This window comes from Entelurus aequoreus, linkage group LG27 (genome assembly GCF_033978785.1).
Source record: "Entelurus aequoreus isolate RoL-2023_Sb linkage group LG27, RoL_Eaeq_v1.1, whole genome shotgun sequence".
Taxonomy (NCBI): Eukaryota; Metazoa; Chordata; class Actinopteri; order Syngnathiformes; family Syngnathidae; genus Entelurus; species Entelurus aequoreus.
This window is the reverse complement of record NC_084757.1, coordinates 12,152,300-12,169,799: the sequence shown is the minus strand read 5'-3', so window position 1 is coordinate 12,169,799 and position 17,500 is coordinate 12,152,300. Positions and strand designations below refer to the sequence as shown.

The window sequence follows — 17,500 nt, the reverse complement described above, 5'->3', positions numbered from 1 at the left end:
CAATAATTCTGAAGTTATTGAGGGAAGACTCTTAGTTAATGGCTTACTGGTTGTATATTAAGGCCATGCAGAATAAGGCATTGATAAGTACTTAATAATGACTAAGAGCCAATATGTTGCATGTTAATAAGCAACTAATTAATGGTGAATATGTTCCCCATACTATAGTGTTAATATATATGTATGTATATATATATGTATATATGTATATATATATATATACAAATATATATATATATATGTATATATATATATATACAAATATATATATATATATATATTTACACATATATATACACACATATATATAAAAATATATATATATATATACACATATATATATACACATATATATATACACAGAAATATATATACATACATACACAAATATATACGTACATATACATACATATAAATATATATGTGTGTGTGTGTGTGTGCGTGTATGTATATATATATATATATATATATATATATATATATATATATATATATATATATATATATATATTCAGTGTTCCTCTCGGAATCAACAGAAGTTTATGAATTAAATTATGGTTTTTAAAATGCCCACATGTCTCTCATGTCTCTCTCTTGGTCAGGTTCTTATCTCAGAACCCTGCAGAAGAAAATAATTTTTGGTGGAACTATACCTTCATATCACGGATGTTGACTGCATGCCCAGGTGTTTGGTGCTTGACCGGATTCTTGGTTTTGTTCTCATGCATTGTGGCCAGCATCTGCACCATCACCTCCAATCTCGAGATGGCCCAGAGTCAACTGAGCGGCAACAAAGATTTAATGCGACGTGCCAATGAAATCATTGATGAGCGTCAGCATGACATTTGTCAAAATATTAGCAGTTTTCCCCAAGGGATAATGAACTGGACCCAGTACGCAGGAGACCTGGTTGAAGTCCCGCTTGAGGATCAGCGGACGAACACATCTGAACACGTGAACACAACACTTTAAAAGGGGAACTGCACTTTTTTTCGTTCTCAATCATTGAGGGACAAGACAAGTTGTTTTGCTTTTTTTTCTCGGATAAGCGAAAGAAAATGGATGGACTATTGACAAAATATGTGACTTTATTTGGAAGAACAACATTTATTATATTAAGAAATCTGTTCTAATGAACAATAACAGTAAGGATGGTCTACATTTTCTGGATTTTACTACACTGAACAACACCTTCAAGATTAATTGGTAAGACACTATTTAAAAGATCCTACCTCAAATTGGAACTTGAAGGCCTACTGAAATGAAATTGTTTTTTTTTTTAATCGGGGATAGCAGATCCATTCTATGTGTCATACTTGATCATTTCGCGATATTGCCATATTTTTGCTGAAAGGATTTAGTAGAGAACATCGACGATAAAGTTCGCAACTTTTGGTCGCTGATAAAAAAAGCCTTGCCTGTACCGGAAGTAGCGTGACGTCACAGGTTGAAAGGCTCCTCACATTTCCCCATTGTTCACACCAGCAGCGAGAGCGATTCGGACAGAGAAAGTGACGACTACCCCATTAATTTGAGCGAGGATGGAAGATTTGTGGATGAGGAACGTGAGAGTGAAGGACTAGAGTGCAGTGCAGGACGTATCTTTTTTCGCTCTGACCATAACTTAGGTAAAAGGGCTCATTGGATTCCACACTTTCTCCTTTTTCTATTGTGGATCACGGATTTGTATTTTAAACCACCTCGGATACTATATCCTCTTGAAAATGAGAGTCGAGAACGCGAAATGGACATTCACAGTGACTTTTATCTCCATGACAATACATCGGTGAAGCACTTTAGCTACAGAGCTAACGTGATAGCATCGTACTTAAATGCAGATAGAAACAAAAGAAATAAGCCCCTGACTGGAAGGACAGACAGAAGACCAACAATACTACTATCAGGAGACACCGAACCAAACACTGGACCTGTAACCACATGGTTAATGCTGTGCCGCCTGTCGAAGCCTAGCAATGCTGTTGCTAACGATGCCATTGAAGCTAACTTAGCTACAGGACCTCGTCAGAGCTATGATAAAAACATTAACGCTCCACCTACGCCAGCCCTCATCTGCTCATCAACACCCGTTCTCACCTGCGTTCCAGCGATCGACGGCGCGACGAAGGACTTCACCCGATCATCGATGCGGTCGGCGGCTAGCGTCGGATAGCGCGTCTGCTATCCAGCTCAAAGTCCTCCTGGTTGTGTTGCTGCAGCCAGCCGCCAATACCCGGATCCCACCTACAGCTTTCTTCTTTGCAGTCTCCATTGTTCATTAAACAAATTGCAAAATATTCACCAACACAGATGTCCAGAATACTGTGGAATTTTGCGATGAAAACAGCTGTTTGTATTGTGATACAATGTGTCCGAATACTTCCGTTTCAACCATTGACGTCACGCGCATACGTCATCATACATAGACGTTTTCAGCCGGAAGTTTCGCGGGAAATTTAAAATTGCACTTTATAAGTTAACCCGGCCGTATTGGCATGTGTTGCAATGTTAAGATTTCATCATTGATATATAAACTATCAGACTGCATGGTCGGTAGTAGTGGCTTTCAGTAGGCCTTTAATTTCTCATGTATTTTCCAATCTCGAGGTCTTAAAATGTTTGCTATTGTTATTCTCAATCCTTTTTAAAAAATGATGCGGGGAGCCACTAGGGCGGCACTAAAGAGCCGCGGGTTGCTGACCCCCGTCCTAGAGCTAGAAAAAAGCTAGCAAGCTTGGTGGTGTGTGTATACCATGAATTCATTAACGTGGACCCTGACTTAAACAAGTTGAAAAACTTATTCGGGTTAGTGGTCAATTGTATGGAATATGTACTGTACTATCTACTAATAAAAGTTTCAATCAATCAATCAAAAGTCCTACTATTTCTGAGAATAATCCTAACAAAAGGTGTTTGCGGCTGAGCGCCGTTTAATAATTTTAGCAGTAATGATGAGAAAAACGTAAACAATTTGAAAAACTACCATCAAATGCCGCTCAGCTCCTTGTGAATGCACATTGAAGTCCACCGCCGCCTTTTTAGCCTCAGGGCGATCACAGACTGCTTGAAGGTGCGGTGGATGTGGAGTCGTGAGGCCCCTCTGTCGAGGCACCTGAACACAGGTGGTAGCTCTCCCTTCACCAGCCTTTTGGCCTCGGTTGTCCAGAAGGCAAACTGCTTACCATGACTGAAAAACAAGAAAATCATTCATCCAAATTATGATATTTAACCAAGTTAAAAAAGTGGCGCACTATAGACATGTACCGTATTTTTCGGACCATAGGGCACACCGCCGACGAGCGGGTCTATTCAGGTCTTTTTTCATACATAGGTCGCACCGAATTATAAGGCGCATTAAAGGGGTCTGTGGAGGTTGCCCCCAAGTGGGTTCTTCTGACCACCAATCACTGACATGAGAGCCCAGTTCAGGGTTACAATACAGTTTATTGTGTGATAATGCCCTCAGGTTGCTTTTCAGCAGTTGTCTGTTGGTCTCTTTTTCTATCCGTCCGTGCTCTCGCTCGTGCTCTTACTCCAGATTCCACCATGTCTCTCCTCCCGGTTGCTGCCTATACAGAGCGACAGGTGATTAGATAACAAGGCCCAGGTGAGACATCTATGCACCTATCGCTGACTTCAAGGCCGGTCCTGGCACACTCCGTTCTGCTGCAGGCCCGTGGGCCACGCCCCCCTCCACAGGGTCATATTATGATTTTTTTCTAAATGTAAAAGACTTCCTTGTGGTGTACATCAGTGGTCCCCAACCAATTTTTTTTTTTATATTATTAAATCAACATAAAAAACACAAGATACACTTACAATTAGAGCACCAACCCAAAAAACCTCCCTACCCCATTTACACTCATTCGCACAAAAGGGTTGTTTCTTTCTGTTATTAATATTTCTGGTTCCTACATTACATATCAATATAGATTAATAGAGTCTGCAGGGATACAGTCCGTAAGCACACATGATTGTATTTTTTTATGACCAAAAAAAACATACCCACCCCCCCAGTCCGTGGGACAAATTTTCAAGCGTTGACCGGTCCGCAGTTACAAATAGGTTGGGGACCTCTGGTCTACATAACATGTAATGGTGGTTCTTTGGTCAAAATGTTGCATAGATTATAGATTTCTGACAGTCGCTTCAGGATGCGCCGTTTTGTGGGCGGTCTTATTTGCGCGGCTCACCTTCGCCATCTTTGTTGTAGCGGTGTAGCGTGCAAGGACGGGAGTCAAAGAAGTGTCAAAAATTGTAGCTAACTTTTTTAATGACATTCAGACTTTACTTCAATCAATAACGGAGCAGCATCTCCTCATCCGTGGCTCACTAGTGCAACAACAACGCCGGAAATGTGTCCCGTGAAAAACCGTCCGACGGGAAGCCTCTAATAAATAAAGTTCCTTGGGTGAATAATGTAAACCAACTACAGTTTTTAGCGCTTTGATAGCTAGTCTACTGACAGATATAAGTAAGAACTTTACACTACTTTATATTAGAAATGGTAACAGCAGAGGATGAATGTCACATAAGGTAGCGAAAAAGAAGAAGCTCATCGACTACGGTGTCGGCACGGACTACAATGGCAGAAGCGTGCACATTTTCAGGACTTATGCAGATCCCAAATACACATCAGCAGGTATCAGAAGGTAAGAAAAGTTGGTGTTGCATAATATTGCGAAACAAAACGCCAGGTAACATGTCTGCTAATAGGTGCCATTTTGCGGTCCTTATACACACACCATAATAATACTCGTACGTTTAATGCGCCGACAATCCATCAAGCGGTGCGGCTTCATAGCTTACCGAAGTCGTGCTAAACACATTTTGACATATTTTTGAGCGCTGTGTGTAATGTTCTATATTCTCAATGGTATTTTTTAATTTTTGGTGTTGTTTCCTGCCATCATATTGCAGTCTACACGTATCTCTTATGTATGACTGCCATCCACTGGTCACACTTATCATTACACCATGCACCATGGTGTCCCCCAGGGATCTATTTTAGGCCCCATCCTGTTTTCCTTGTACATTCTCCCTCTTGGAGAGATTTTTAAGAAACATGGAGTGTCTTATCACTTTTATGCAGATGACTGCCAAATTCATATGCCAATTTCAAAAGGCCACGGCCTGACAACCCCTCTCAACTGTCTATGCGACGTCAAGGCTTGGTTAGCCCAGAATGTTTCAATAATGAATGAGGGAAAAACGGAAATTTCAGTTTTTGGTCCGGCCCTCACTGACTTGGGACCATTGCAAAATTATGTGCGTCCCAAAGTCACCAGCCTTGGCGTCACTATAGACAGCGATTTTAAACTTCACAAACAAGTCAATGGCATTTTAAAATAGTGTTTTTATCATCTTCGTCTTTTAGTAAAGGTAAAACCGTTTTTATCTTTTAACCTTTTTGAACAAGTCGTGCATGCTTTTATTTCAAGTGGCCTGGACTACTGCAATGCACTTTATGCTGGCATTAGCCAAAAAGGCTAATGCCTGTTCATTTTAGAATTGATTTTAAAACCTTGCTGTTTGTTTTTAAAGCTTTACATGGACTGGCACCTCAGTATATCTCGGACCTCATCCAAATTTACACTCCTGCGCGCGCTCTGAGGTCCGAGAGCCAGCTCCTGCTCGTGGTGCCCAAGACAAGACTTAAAACCAGGGGAGACAGGGCCTTCTCTGTGGTCGGCCCTAAGCTCTGGAACACTCTGCCCCTCCATGTTCAAACTGCTCCCACAGTGGAGTGTTTTAAGTCTCGTCTTAAGACCCACTTTTATTCTTTGGCTTTTAACACTACGTGAGTTGTGTGGTCTTCTGTCCTGTTGTTTTTTTTATAAATTTTGATTTCTATTTACTGTTTTAATTGGTTTTACCCTTTAAAATCGTTTTTAATCATATTTATTTTTATGTTTTTATATGTATTTATTTTTTTCTTTTTATTCAGTAATTGGTGGAGCATAATATTATTTTTAATATTGTTTTTAACATGGCTGTGCAGCACTTTGGAAATGTTCTTGTTGTTTAAATGTGTTATATAAATAAAGTGGATTGGATTGGATTGTACCAGAAAAAATAGCTTGGAGGTCAGTAAACGCAACCAGAATTATTCCGTATTATTCCGGCTCGGAGACACCGAAAGTAACAAGCGGTAGAAAAAGGATTAGAAAGGACTTTTTTTTTTAAATAATAATTTTTAAAAATATATAGATTTTTTTTTTTAACTTGGAACTTCCGGATTTTGGACGCTGGCGGGCCCTAGTTTGGGGACCCCTGTTTTAAACTGGAAATATGTGATGCATTACATTTTATCGTATGCATGTTGGAAATAAACTGAAACTGAATTTACGTTTAACCTAATACACACCCACACACATATATATATATATATATATATATATATATATATATATATATATATATATATATATATATATATATATATATATATATATATATATATATATATATATATATATATATATATATATATATATATATATATATATAATGTGTGTGGGTGTGTATTAGGTTAAATGATCTCAGTTTCATTCACTTAAAAACAAAATGTGCCTGCTAAGCTAGCTCCCAAAAAAAGGGCGAAGCTAGCTTAGCATGAACATCATATTAGATACTATATTTGACTATCGTAGTAATTGTAAACGTATTATAATGTAACGTTTGTTACGCTGTAGAAAGCAGTTTCGACAAAAACCGTGGTAAAAGTTCAACAAACAAATGTGATTGACGTTCGATACTTACGTGCCGACCGCCGCCATCTTCCGTGTTCATGAACACTCGACGTGCAGCCGCCACTAAACAGGCGGCAAAAAGCCAAGGGGTCCACAAGTGCGGGTCTGCAGACACATGCTTCTCGAACGTTGTCTTGTGAACAACGAGCTTACGTTCAAACATGTATTCCTCCCTCCATGACTGCGTGTCTGTCACACATGTATTCTTCCTAACGTTTACCTGAACGCCATTACTTTAGCACCATCTGCTGGTCACATCGTGTATCGCAGTCAGTCCAGCTGCATATCATGAAACCGTGCACATTTGAACCATTGGAATCATTTCTTTAGAGCAGTGGTTCTTAACCTTGTTGGAGGTACTGAACCCCGCCAGTTTCATACGCGCATTCACCGAACCCTTCTTTAGTGAAAAATACAATGTTTTTTTTCTTAATTTATAAATATTAATCATGAAATGATTAATATTATATTAAAGAAATACTAATACAGATATATGTTACAAACAGAAAGTTACAGGAATGTACACATGATCCCGTGTTTACATCTCATTGTGCAACATGTGAATGTTTTAGTGGGAACTTAATGCGATATCGGAAAGGGGTACGAATTACTACCAAAGCAGGCCAAAACACTTATAATCCCATGGAAATGACTGCTGTCATTTGATTATAATAATAAAACATCCATCCATTTTCTACCGCTTGTCCCTTTTGGGGTCTTTAACTTGTTATTTAGTCAGGTTTGGGACAGGTGTGCTTGTTGTAGCCACAGTATGCACATCTAAGTTAAAGTACCAATGATTGTCACACACTAGGTGTGGTGAAATTTGTCCTCTGCATTTGACCCATCCCCTTGTTCACCCCCTGGGAAGTGAGGGGAGCAGTGGGCAGCAGCGGTGCCGCGCCCGGGATTCATTTTTGGTGATTTAACCCCCAATTCCAACCTTTGATGCTGAGTGCCAAGCAGGGAGTTAATGGGTCCCATTTTTATAGTTTTTGGTATGACTCGGCCATGCACACTAGGAAAATTAGAGAATACTGTTTGGGGGTATCCATAATACGCCGGAGAAGTTTTTATGTACACGATGAGTCGGGTGTGTCTTGACCTCCGCGGCGGAGGCTCCGCCGAACCCCTAGGGTTTGATCGAACCCAGGTTAATAACCACTGCTTTAGAGATATCTTTAAAAATCATTCTTCGTTATTACCCTGTAAAGACTGTGATGGTTAGATACAAGGACATTAATGTTACCTGCACCTTATGTAACATGCATCCAGAGACTGTTTACCACCTGTTTTTGGACTTGTGAAAGCACTCCATCACTATCTGTCGCTTCATCCTGGAAAATATTCATGACAAATGTGTGCTTTGTTTTAAAGATGTGCTATTTGGATTTACACTGTATGAAAAAACATTTGAAAAGGAATTTTACCTTTGCAACCTCATTCTACTATTGGCTAAATGTTATATTCATAAATGTACGTGTCTCAATACCCGACCTGTTATTTGTGCCTTTAAAAAAGAACTACAACTCTAAGTTAAAACACTCTCTACTAGGGGTGTGGGGAAAAATCGATTTGAATTCAAATCGCCATTCTCACGTTGTACGATTCAGTATCGATTCTCATTTTTCAAAAATCTATTTTTTTTTTAAATTAATCAATCCAACAAAACAATACACAGCAATACCATAACAATGCAATCCAGTTCCAGAACCAAACCCGACCCAGCAACACTCAGAACTGCAATAAACAGAGCAATTGAGAGGAGACACAAACACGACACAAAACAATCCAAAAGTAGTGAAACAAAAATGAATATTATCAACAACAGTATCAATATTAGTTACAATTTCAACATAGCAGTGATTAAAAATCCCTCATTGACATTATCATTAGACATTTATAAAAAAAATAAAAAATAAAAAAGCACAATAGTGTCACAGTGACTTACACTTGCATCGCATCTCATAAGCTTGACAACACACTGTGTCCAATATTTTCACAAAGATAACATAAGTCATATTTTTGGTTCATTTAATAGTTAAAACAAATTTACATGATTGCAATCAGTTGATAAAACATTGTCCTTTACAATTATAAAAGCTTTTTACAAAAATCTACTACTCTGCTTGCATGTCAGCAGACTGGGGTAGATCCTGCTGAAATCTATGTATTGAATGAATAGAGAATTGTTGTGAATCGGAAAAATATTGTTTTTGAATCGAGAATCGCGTTGAACCTTTATTTGTCGTTATTTATTCTTTCTGAATAAATTATGTGATAATGTTCATCAGTCAACTCATTGGTGTTAATTTTCAATCCATCAACATAAAAAAAATAATATCAAAATCCAATTACAGAATGTTATTTATGCAGTTTGCTCATTTTCCTTGACTGGTGCACTAACATCGTGTGGTTTATTTTTATTTTTTTTACATATGTAGCATCATCTAGAAAGATACAAATAATTGCTATTGTGACATCTAGTGGACACATTTAGAACAGCTGTTTCTTTCATTCAAAAATGTTGGCTCATTTTTATACTTAGCAAACTCATCCCGCGGGCCGGGTAAAACCCGTTCACGGGCCTGATCCGGCCTGTACGTTTGACACCCCTGCTATAGAGTCAACGCATATCTTGGGAAAAGAAACTTCAGATCTTAGAAGGACTTGCAAAAGGATCTAGGGTTACCTGAACTGATCAGTTTTGAGGAATTTCAGTCCATTTTTAAAGGATTGAGTTTGTGTTAAATTGTTTTTACTGAACCATTTTTTTTAACCCATCATGGGTTTTTATGTTAATGTTGTAAGTAGGGTTGTCCCGATACCAATATTTTGGTACAGGTACCAGCTTTTCGATACTTTTCTAAATAAAGGAGACGACAAAAATGGCATTATGGGCTTTATTTTAACAATATAGTGTGTGACTGCTGTTTTTCTTGTTATGTATTTCTGTAACTGTTTCGGTCACTTTTGGAAAAGCGATTTTAATCTCAATGAGATTTTTAAAAAATAATATTGTAAACATCCCATAAAATGGTACCATATCCCATATCCTTTCCCATATGCACTGACAAAGAGATCACTATTTTTTGAAAACAAAATAAAAATGAATGACAAAAAAAATGAATGGATCAAGTACACACAATATACAACTGACACATCAAAAACAATGTCTGACAAAATGTGAATGCGCAATTGCACGACTCTTACCTGGCGTTTACGCCTGAACTACTTTACAACATGCCTGAGCAATGTCTATCAAAAATGACTTGCAAACAAACGGCTCGCGAGTGCGAATCGTTCGGTTGAAAGAGCCGTTCAAATGAGTCGACTCGTTTGCGAACGCCACATCGCTGGTGTGCCGTTTGAACGTCTTTTCGCTGAGTGACTGATGTCGTACAAACATTTGACACGTCAAAGACAGCGTTTTTTTGTCAAAGGCGTCACGAAATAACGTCATGGCGAACATTACTGAGCGTGGCCAAGGCAAGTCTCATGTATTTATTTCATATTTTAGTGGAGGACGTAATGGACGACGTACATAGCCAGGAATGGGACAGAGAAGCGGAAACTAAGGCGAATAGTTGAGCAATAGTTTTTGACATAACAATAAATACATGTTTATAGTAATATTTAGAGTCTTTCCGCTATAGTATTTTGTATTTTTTTGTACATTTCGCGCTGTTTGATACTTCCGGGTGTACGTCATGACGTCACGCAACGTTGTGATTGCATGTGAAGACGGTGCTGCAATGTAAAAAAAAACCACAACATTTCTATACAATATGATACATCATATATATATATATATATATATATATATATATATATATATATATATATATATATATATATATATATATGATTAAGTTTACCATGGAATTTCTACTGAAATCCACATGATGCTGTTTTTTTCTCAATTTCAGGATGAAGACAAACGAGCAGCCTAGCAATGCTGACAGCATTGGAACAAAGTAAGACTAAAAACACTTTATTGTCTCAAATGTCCCTTTTTAAAAAAACAACTCAAAATCCACAGGCTGCACCGTTTTTTATCACTGAATAGAATAGAATGTTGAATAGACTGCAAAGAAAACTTTATTTTTTGCAAATATTAGCTCATTTGGAATTTGATGCCTGCAACGTGTTTAGAAAAAGCTGGCACAAGTGGCAAAAAAGACTGAGAAAGTTGAGGAATGCTCATCAAACACTCATTTGGAACATCCAACAGGTGAACAGGCTGATTGGGAACAGGTGGGTGCTTTGATTGGGTATAAAAGCAGCTTCCATGAAATGCTCAGTCATTCACAAACAAGGACGGGGCGAGGGTCACCACTTTGTCAACAAATGCGTGAGCAAATTGTTGAACAGTTTAAGAACAAACATTTGTCAACGAGCTATTGTGATTTTGTGACACTTGGAAAAAATCTAGATTTTGTGACACGTGGAAAAAATCCAGACTTTGTGACACGTGGAAAAAATCCCGATTTTTTGACACCTGGAAAAAATCCCGATTTTTTGACACCTGGAAAAAATCCAGATTTTTTGACACATGGAAAAAATCCAGACTTTTTGACACTTGGAAAAAATCCAGACTTTTTGACACTTGGAAAAAATCCAGATTTTTTGACACTTGGAAAAAATCCAGACTTTGTGACACTCTGAAAAAATCTAGACTTTTTGACACTTGGAAAAAATCCAGACTTTTTGACACTTGGAAAAAATCTAGATTTTGTGACACGTGGAAACAATCCAGACTTTGTGACACTTGGAAAAAATCTAGACTTTTTGACGCTTGGAAAAAATCCAGACTTTGACACTTGGAAAAAATCCAGATTTTTTGACACTTGGAAAAAATCCAGACTTTGTGACACTTGAAAAAAATCTAGACTTTTTGAAGCTTGGAAAAAATCCAGACTTTTTGACACTTGGAAAAAATCCAGACTTTTTGACACTTGGAAAAAATCCAGATTTTTTTGACACTTGGAAAAAATCCAGACTTTGTGACACTTGGAAAAAATCTAGACTTTTTGACACTTGGAAAAATCCAGACTTTTTGACACTTGGAAAACATCTAGATTTTGTGACACGTGGAAAAAAGCCAGACTTTGTGACACGTGGAAAAAATCCAGACTTTTTGACACGTGGAAAAAATCCCGACTTTGTGACACTTGGAAAAAATCCAGATTTTTTGACACTTGGAAAAAATCCAGATTTTTTGACAATTGGAAAAAAAATCCAGATTTTTCGACACTTGGGAAAAACAAACAATTTTGTGACACTTGGGAAAAATCTAGACCTTTTGACACTTGAAAAAAATCCTGACTTTTGGACACTTGGAAAAAATCCAGACTTTGTGACACTTGGAAAAAATCCAGACTTTGTGACACTTGGAAAAAATCCAGACTTTTTGACACTTGGAAAAAATCCAGATTTTTTGACACTTGGAAAAAATCCAGACTTTGTGACACTTGGAAAAAATCTAGACCTTTTGACACTTGGAAAAAATCCAGACTTTTTGACACTTGGAAAAAATCTAGATTTTGTGACACGTGGAAAAAATCCAGACTTTGTGACACGTGGAAAAAATCCCGACTTTTTGACACGTTGAAAAAAATCCCAATTTTTTGACACGGGGAAAAATCCTGATTTTTTTGACACCTGGAAAAAAATCCCGACTTTTTGACACATGGAAAAAATCCCGACTTTTTGACACCCGGAAAAAAATCCAGATTTTTCGACACTTGGGAAAAAGAAACGACTGTGACACTTGGAAAAAATATAGACCTTTTGACACTTGAAAAAAATCCCAATTTTTTGACACTTGGAAAAAATCTAGACCTTTTGACACTTGAAAAAAATCCAGACTTTTTGACACTTGGAAAAAATCCAAACCTTTTGACACTTAGAAAAAATCCAGATTTTTCGACACTTGGAAAAAAAAACGACTTTGTGACACTTGAAAAAAATTCCGACTTTTTGACACTTGGAAAAAATCCAGACTTTGTGACACTTGAAAAAAATCCAGACTTTTTGACACTTAAAAAAAATCCAGAATTTTTGACACTTGGGAAAAATCCAGACTTTTTTGACACTTAAAAAAAATCCCGATTTTTTGACACTTGGAAAAAAATCCTGATTTTTTGACACTTGGAAAAAAATCCTGATTTTTTTGACACTTGGAAAAAAATCCCGACTTTTTGACACTTGCAAAAAATCCACATTTTTGACACTTGCAAAAAATCAACATTTTTTGACACTTGGAAAAAATCCAGACTTTTTGACACTTGGAAAAAATCCAGACTTTTTGACACTTACAAAAAATCCTGGCGACTGAGAAAAAACTTTTTTTTTCCACTGTAAAATATAGGTTACATTTTTTTTGCAGTGTACTGCGGCTTTTAATTTGTATTCATGTACCCTCTATGACAGGTTTCTTTTTAAGGCGCACCGTCGAGTTTTGAGGAAAATATAGTCTTTAAAATACAGTAGTAAAATAAATTAAGTATTTTATCAACACACATTTTTCTCAGGCTTTCGCAGGCCACATACAATGACGTGCCGGGCCTTGAGTTTGACACCTGTGCTCTATGACAATTTACATAGCCCTCTTTGGGAACCTAAGATGGAGAGGCTTTGGAGCAAACCTGGAAGAAATAAAATCCCTAAACTTTCACCATTTGAGGACTGGAACGATACACTGGAGTCACGAGAGAATGGAATGGTGGTTTTGAAAACCAAAGGTGTAAAATGCCCTCATTTGTCTTGTCTCTCTATTGGTCAGTTTGAGATCTCGGACCCCTGCAGAGAAAGGAAATCCTCTTCTGTGCAGCTGGATATCGTCGTTCATGTCGGCCGCGTCTAAGCGTGTTGGCTGCCTGACCGGACTCCTGGTTACAGATCTGATTTTGCTCCTCTGTGTCGTCGTTGGCATCTTTAAGATCAACTGGAAGCTGGACCAGGTCCAGAACCAACTGGTCGCCAACGACGATTTCGTGCAACACATCAGTTTTTTCCTGAGTGAGCGCCAGCGTTTCCTGTGTGCGCACCAGGACTTTGTGCGGCAGTACAAGCAGTTCGAGCCCGCGCTGAAATTGCCGGAGAACATGCAAGAAGACGAGCCGCAGAACCGCATGCCGGTGGAGCGGCGGATGGATGCCAGTCTGAACGCCATGCAGCTCTTCTTAAAAGCTCATCTTTTGGAGTTATCGCAACAAGAGCGGCGGTTGGACGCCATTCTCCGCGCCATACTACTCGAGCAGCAGCAGGTAATCGCCACCCTCAACTCTGACGAAGAACACACCCAAACAGTGTTGAGTCAACGTCTGACGGCCGCAGAAAAAAACACTCGGAGAAAAACTCGGGTCTCTGAGCAGGAAGACATTAAAGGGCTCCAAGATAATTCTGTCGTACTGAGCAGCAGTCTGAGCGCCCTGCTTCACCGCACGGAAAACACCCAGGAGGAAATAGGTCACCTGCGTCAGGATTACGACAACGCGGGTGAGTGCGTGTTCACCTGCAGGGGCTTGCTCGATGCAGTCCAAAAGGTGCTGGGGTTGCAAAGACAACTCGGACAGCAGATGACGCAAATATCGGCCGACACGACAAAGCAAGGCGACCAGCTCAGCAGCCTCAACGACACTTCGGATAAATCCAAACAACAGCCGTGTGACTGCTGCGCCGACGGTTGGGAGCCCCACTCTATAAATTGCTACAAAATTGTTAATAACTCGTTACCGATGTTGAAAGCTAAGCAGGACTGCGAGGCCCAGGGTGCCCAGCTCCCCCAAGTCGAAGACCGAGCCGAGCAGAAGTTCATCTCGCGATTCATTTACAATGCAAAACTAATAACTGAAGAAGTTGAAAAGAATTTGGATGACCGCCAGAAAACGAAAGGTATTTCCGCTTGGATCGGCTTAGGCGACGACAAGAACGAAGGACATTTCAAATGGCTTGACGGCCAAAATTTGACTGAGCCCATTTTTTGGAGGATCGGGGAACCCAATAACTTCAAGAACAAATATGGCAAGGATCAAGACTGCGTGGTTATTTTACCCCCGGACGATATGGTAACGGACGAGTTTGAGAAATGGAAGGACACACAGTTTAACACGTGGGACGATCTCGCTTGCAAAAACAAACGATACTATCTGTGCAAGAGGATAAGGGCAAAAGATACCTAAACTTTTGTAACTCAAATGATCCCCGCCCATTGGAAATGAATGGAAATCGATTCAGTCTGTGCTGAGCCCTCCTAAAACCGCCGTTTTAGTTCAAGTTAAAGTATCAATGATTGTCACACACACACACTAGGTGTGGTGAAATTTGTCCTCTGCATTTGACCCATCCCCTTGTTCACCCCCTGAGCTCATACTCCCAACAAGCTCTTTCAGCTTCGTTCCCACAGTGTTGGATTCAAGAACTCCTTCATTCTGCACTCCATCCAGCTGTATAATCACTCGCCATACAGCAATAGATGATATCTGTCTATTACCACACCGCTTCTATGTTAGCGACCTCTCTTTGTTTATAATGTATAATTTCTGCTGGATCTACTCTATTTTATGCTGCCCTTTTTTTTTCTTCTGCAGCTGTTACATATACTGTAATATTGTTCATGGTAATTGTTATATATTGTATACATTATATAATATCAGTATATATTTTATACTGTATATATAATATGTAAATATTACATATATGTTATATTTTATATTGCTACTATGGTAAAAGCTGCCTTTTTTTTTACCATAAAAACAGCAGTACTGTTTTTCCATTTACAGTAATATACACTACATCAGGGGTCACCAACCTTTTTGAAACCAAGAGCTACTTCTTGGGTACTGATTAATGCAAAGGGCTACCAGTTTGATACACACTTAGATAAATTGCCAGAAATAGCCAATTTGCTCAATTTACCTTTAACTCTATGTTATTATTAATAATTAGTGATATTTACACTTAATTGAATGGTTTAAAAGAGGAGAAAACACGGAAAAAATGACAATTACATTTTGAAACATAGTTTATCTTCAATTTCGACTCTTTAAAATTCAAAATTTAACCGAAAAAAAGAAGAGAAAAACTAGCTAATTCGAATCTTTTTGAAAAAATTAAAAAAAGAATTTATGGAACATCATTAGTAATTTTTCCTGATTAAGATTCATTTTAGAATTTTGATGACATGTTTTAAATAGGTTAAAATCCAATCTGCACTTTGTTAGAATATATAACAAATTGGACCAAGCTATATTTCTAACAAAGACAAATCATTATTTCTTCTAGATTTTCCAGAACAAAATTTTTTAAATAAATTCAAAAGACTTTGAAATAAGATTTAAATTTGATTCTACCGATTTTCCAGATTTGCCCGAATAATTTTTTTTAATTTTAATAATAATAAGTTTGAAGAAATATTTCACAAATATTCTTTGTCGAAAAAACAGAAGCTAAAATGAAGAATTAAATTAAAATGTATTTATTATTCTTTACAATAGAAAAATTAAATTTACTTGAACATTGATTTAAATTGCCAGGAAAGAAGAGGAAGGAATTTAAAAGGTAAAAAGGATAAAAAGGTATATGTGTTTAAAAATCCAAAAATCATTTTTAAGGTTGTATTTTTTCTCTAAAACTGTCTTTCTGAAAGTTATAAGAAGCAAAGTAAAACAATTAATGAATTTATTTAAACAAGTGAAGACCAAGTCTTTAAAATATTTCCTTGGATTTTCAAATTCTATTTGAGTTTTGTCTCTTAGAATTAAAAATGTCGGGCAAAGCGAGACCAGCTTGCTAGTAAATAAATACAATTTAAAAAATAGAGGCAGCTCACTGGTAAGTGCTGCTATTTGAGCTATTTTTAGAACAGGCCAGCGGGCACCGCGTTGGTGACCCCTGCACTACATTTTTATGTGAAATTATTCCAACTTAACATGTTTTTTTTACATTTTACATATTATTTTTTTTAAAATCTACTAATAAAATGCATAGAAAATTGTGTAATAATAGTATTCACTGTTAGAGAATGGTCGCCATAATCATCGACCCCTAAGTCGATGTGGCCCTAAACCATGTAGAGCAGGCTTCCTCAACTGGCGGCCCAAAGCTTTTCATTTGGCCTGCCAAACATCACCCAAATAGGCTTGATAAACCCATCAAAACGCGGGTTGCTCGTGGATGCAGTTCTCCTGCCACCCCACAGGGGGAAACAGCGAGGCATATGTGTCACAATAAAGCAGCAGTGGGGTGCGTAGAAGAAGACTGCTCATTCAACCCTTAAAAAATATCCAAAATAAATGGCGAAAAATCTGACTTTTAACGGCAAAATATGAATGTCCTGAACCAAGCAAGTGCTCCAGTCATTGTTTCCTGTTGGACCTTTTAAGCGACGGACACACTGTTCCAGGCCAGCAACAACAGTAGATGTAAGTAGATAAATATATTAACTTTTTGTTTGGAAATTTCTTACTTTGTCATGTCTTTTGTATTGTAACTGAACTGAACTAGTGCAAAAAAAAAAAAAAAAAAGCTTGTTGAATACATGTAGTGCTTAATTTGACCAGTAGAGTGCGATAACGCTACAGCTTAGGTATAATTGGGATGAGTCACATTCATTGTGTGCAATGTTTGGTGTGTAATTGTTATTTATTTTCTATATGGGTAAACATCTGTAGTTTATTGTGTGAATGTATTAAGACTAAACTTTTTAATCCGCAGCCTCCGTAGCAGAACCTCCAGGTTCTGTAACA

The 17,500-nt window shown here is 37.9% G+C and overlaps 2 protein-coding genes across 3 annotated transcripts in view; one reads left to right on the top strand and one right to left on the bottom strand.

The window, feature by feature from the left end:
* Positions 1-1,099: 1,099 nt before the first annotated feature.
* Positions 1,100-17,500, bottom strand: part of mysm1 (Myb-like, SWIRM and MPN domains 1) — a 29,469-nt gene continuing 13,068 nt past the window's right edge. The window contains exon 19 of one of the 2 annotated variants that reach the window (XM_062038859.1): positions 1,100-3,184. The gene's annotated coding sequence lies outside the window, so the exon portion shown is untranslated. Of the gene's footprint in view, positions 3,185-3,421; positions 3,567-17,500 lie in introns of those variants that run through there. The other variant, XM_062038858.1, reaches the window with a different exon arrangement.
* LOC133644466 (C-type lectin domain family 4 member F-like) lies at positions 13,601-15,262 on the top strand. Its single transcript, XM_062038968.1, has one exon. The coding sequence runs from the start codon at positions 13,601-13,603 to the stop codon at positions 14,933-14,935; it is 1,335 nt and encodes a 444-aa protein (XP_061894952.1). The 3' UTR covers positions 14,936-15,262.

Excerpts from the sequence above, each read along its gene's own strand:
- LOC133644466 (XM_062038968.1), top strand. The coding sequence starts at position 13,601 with ATGTCGGCCGCGTCTAAGCGTGTTGGCTGCCTGACCGGACTCCTGGTT.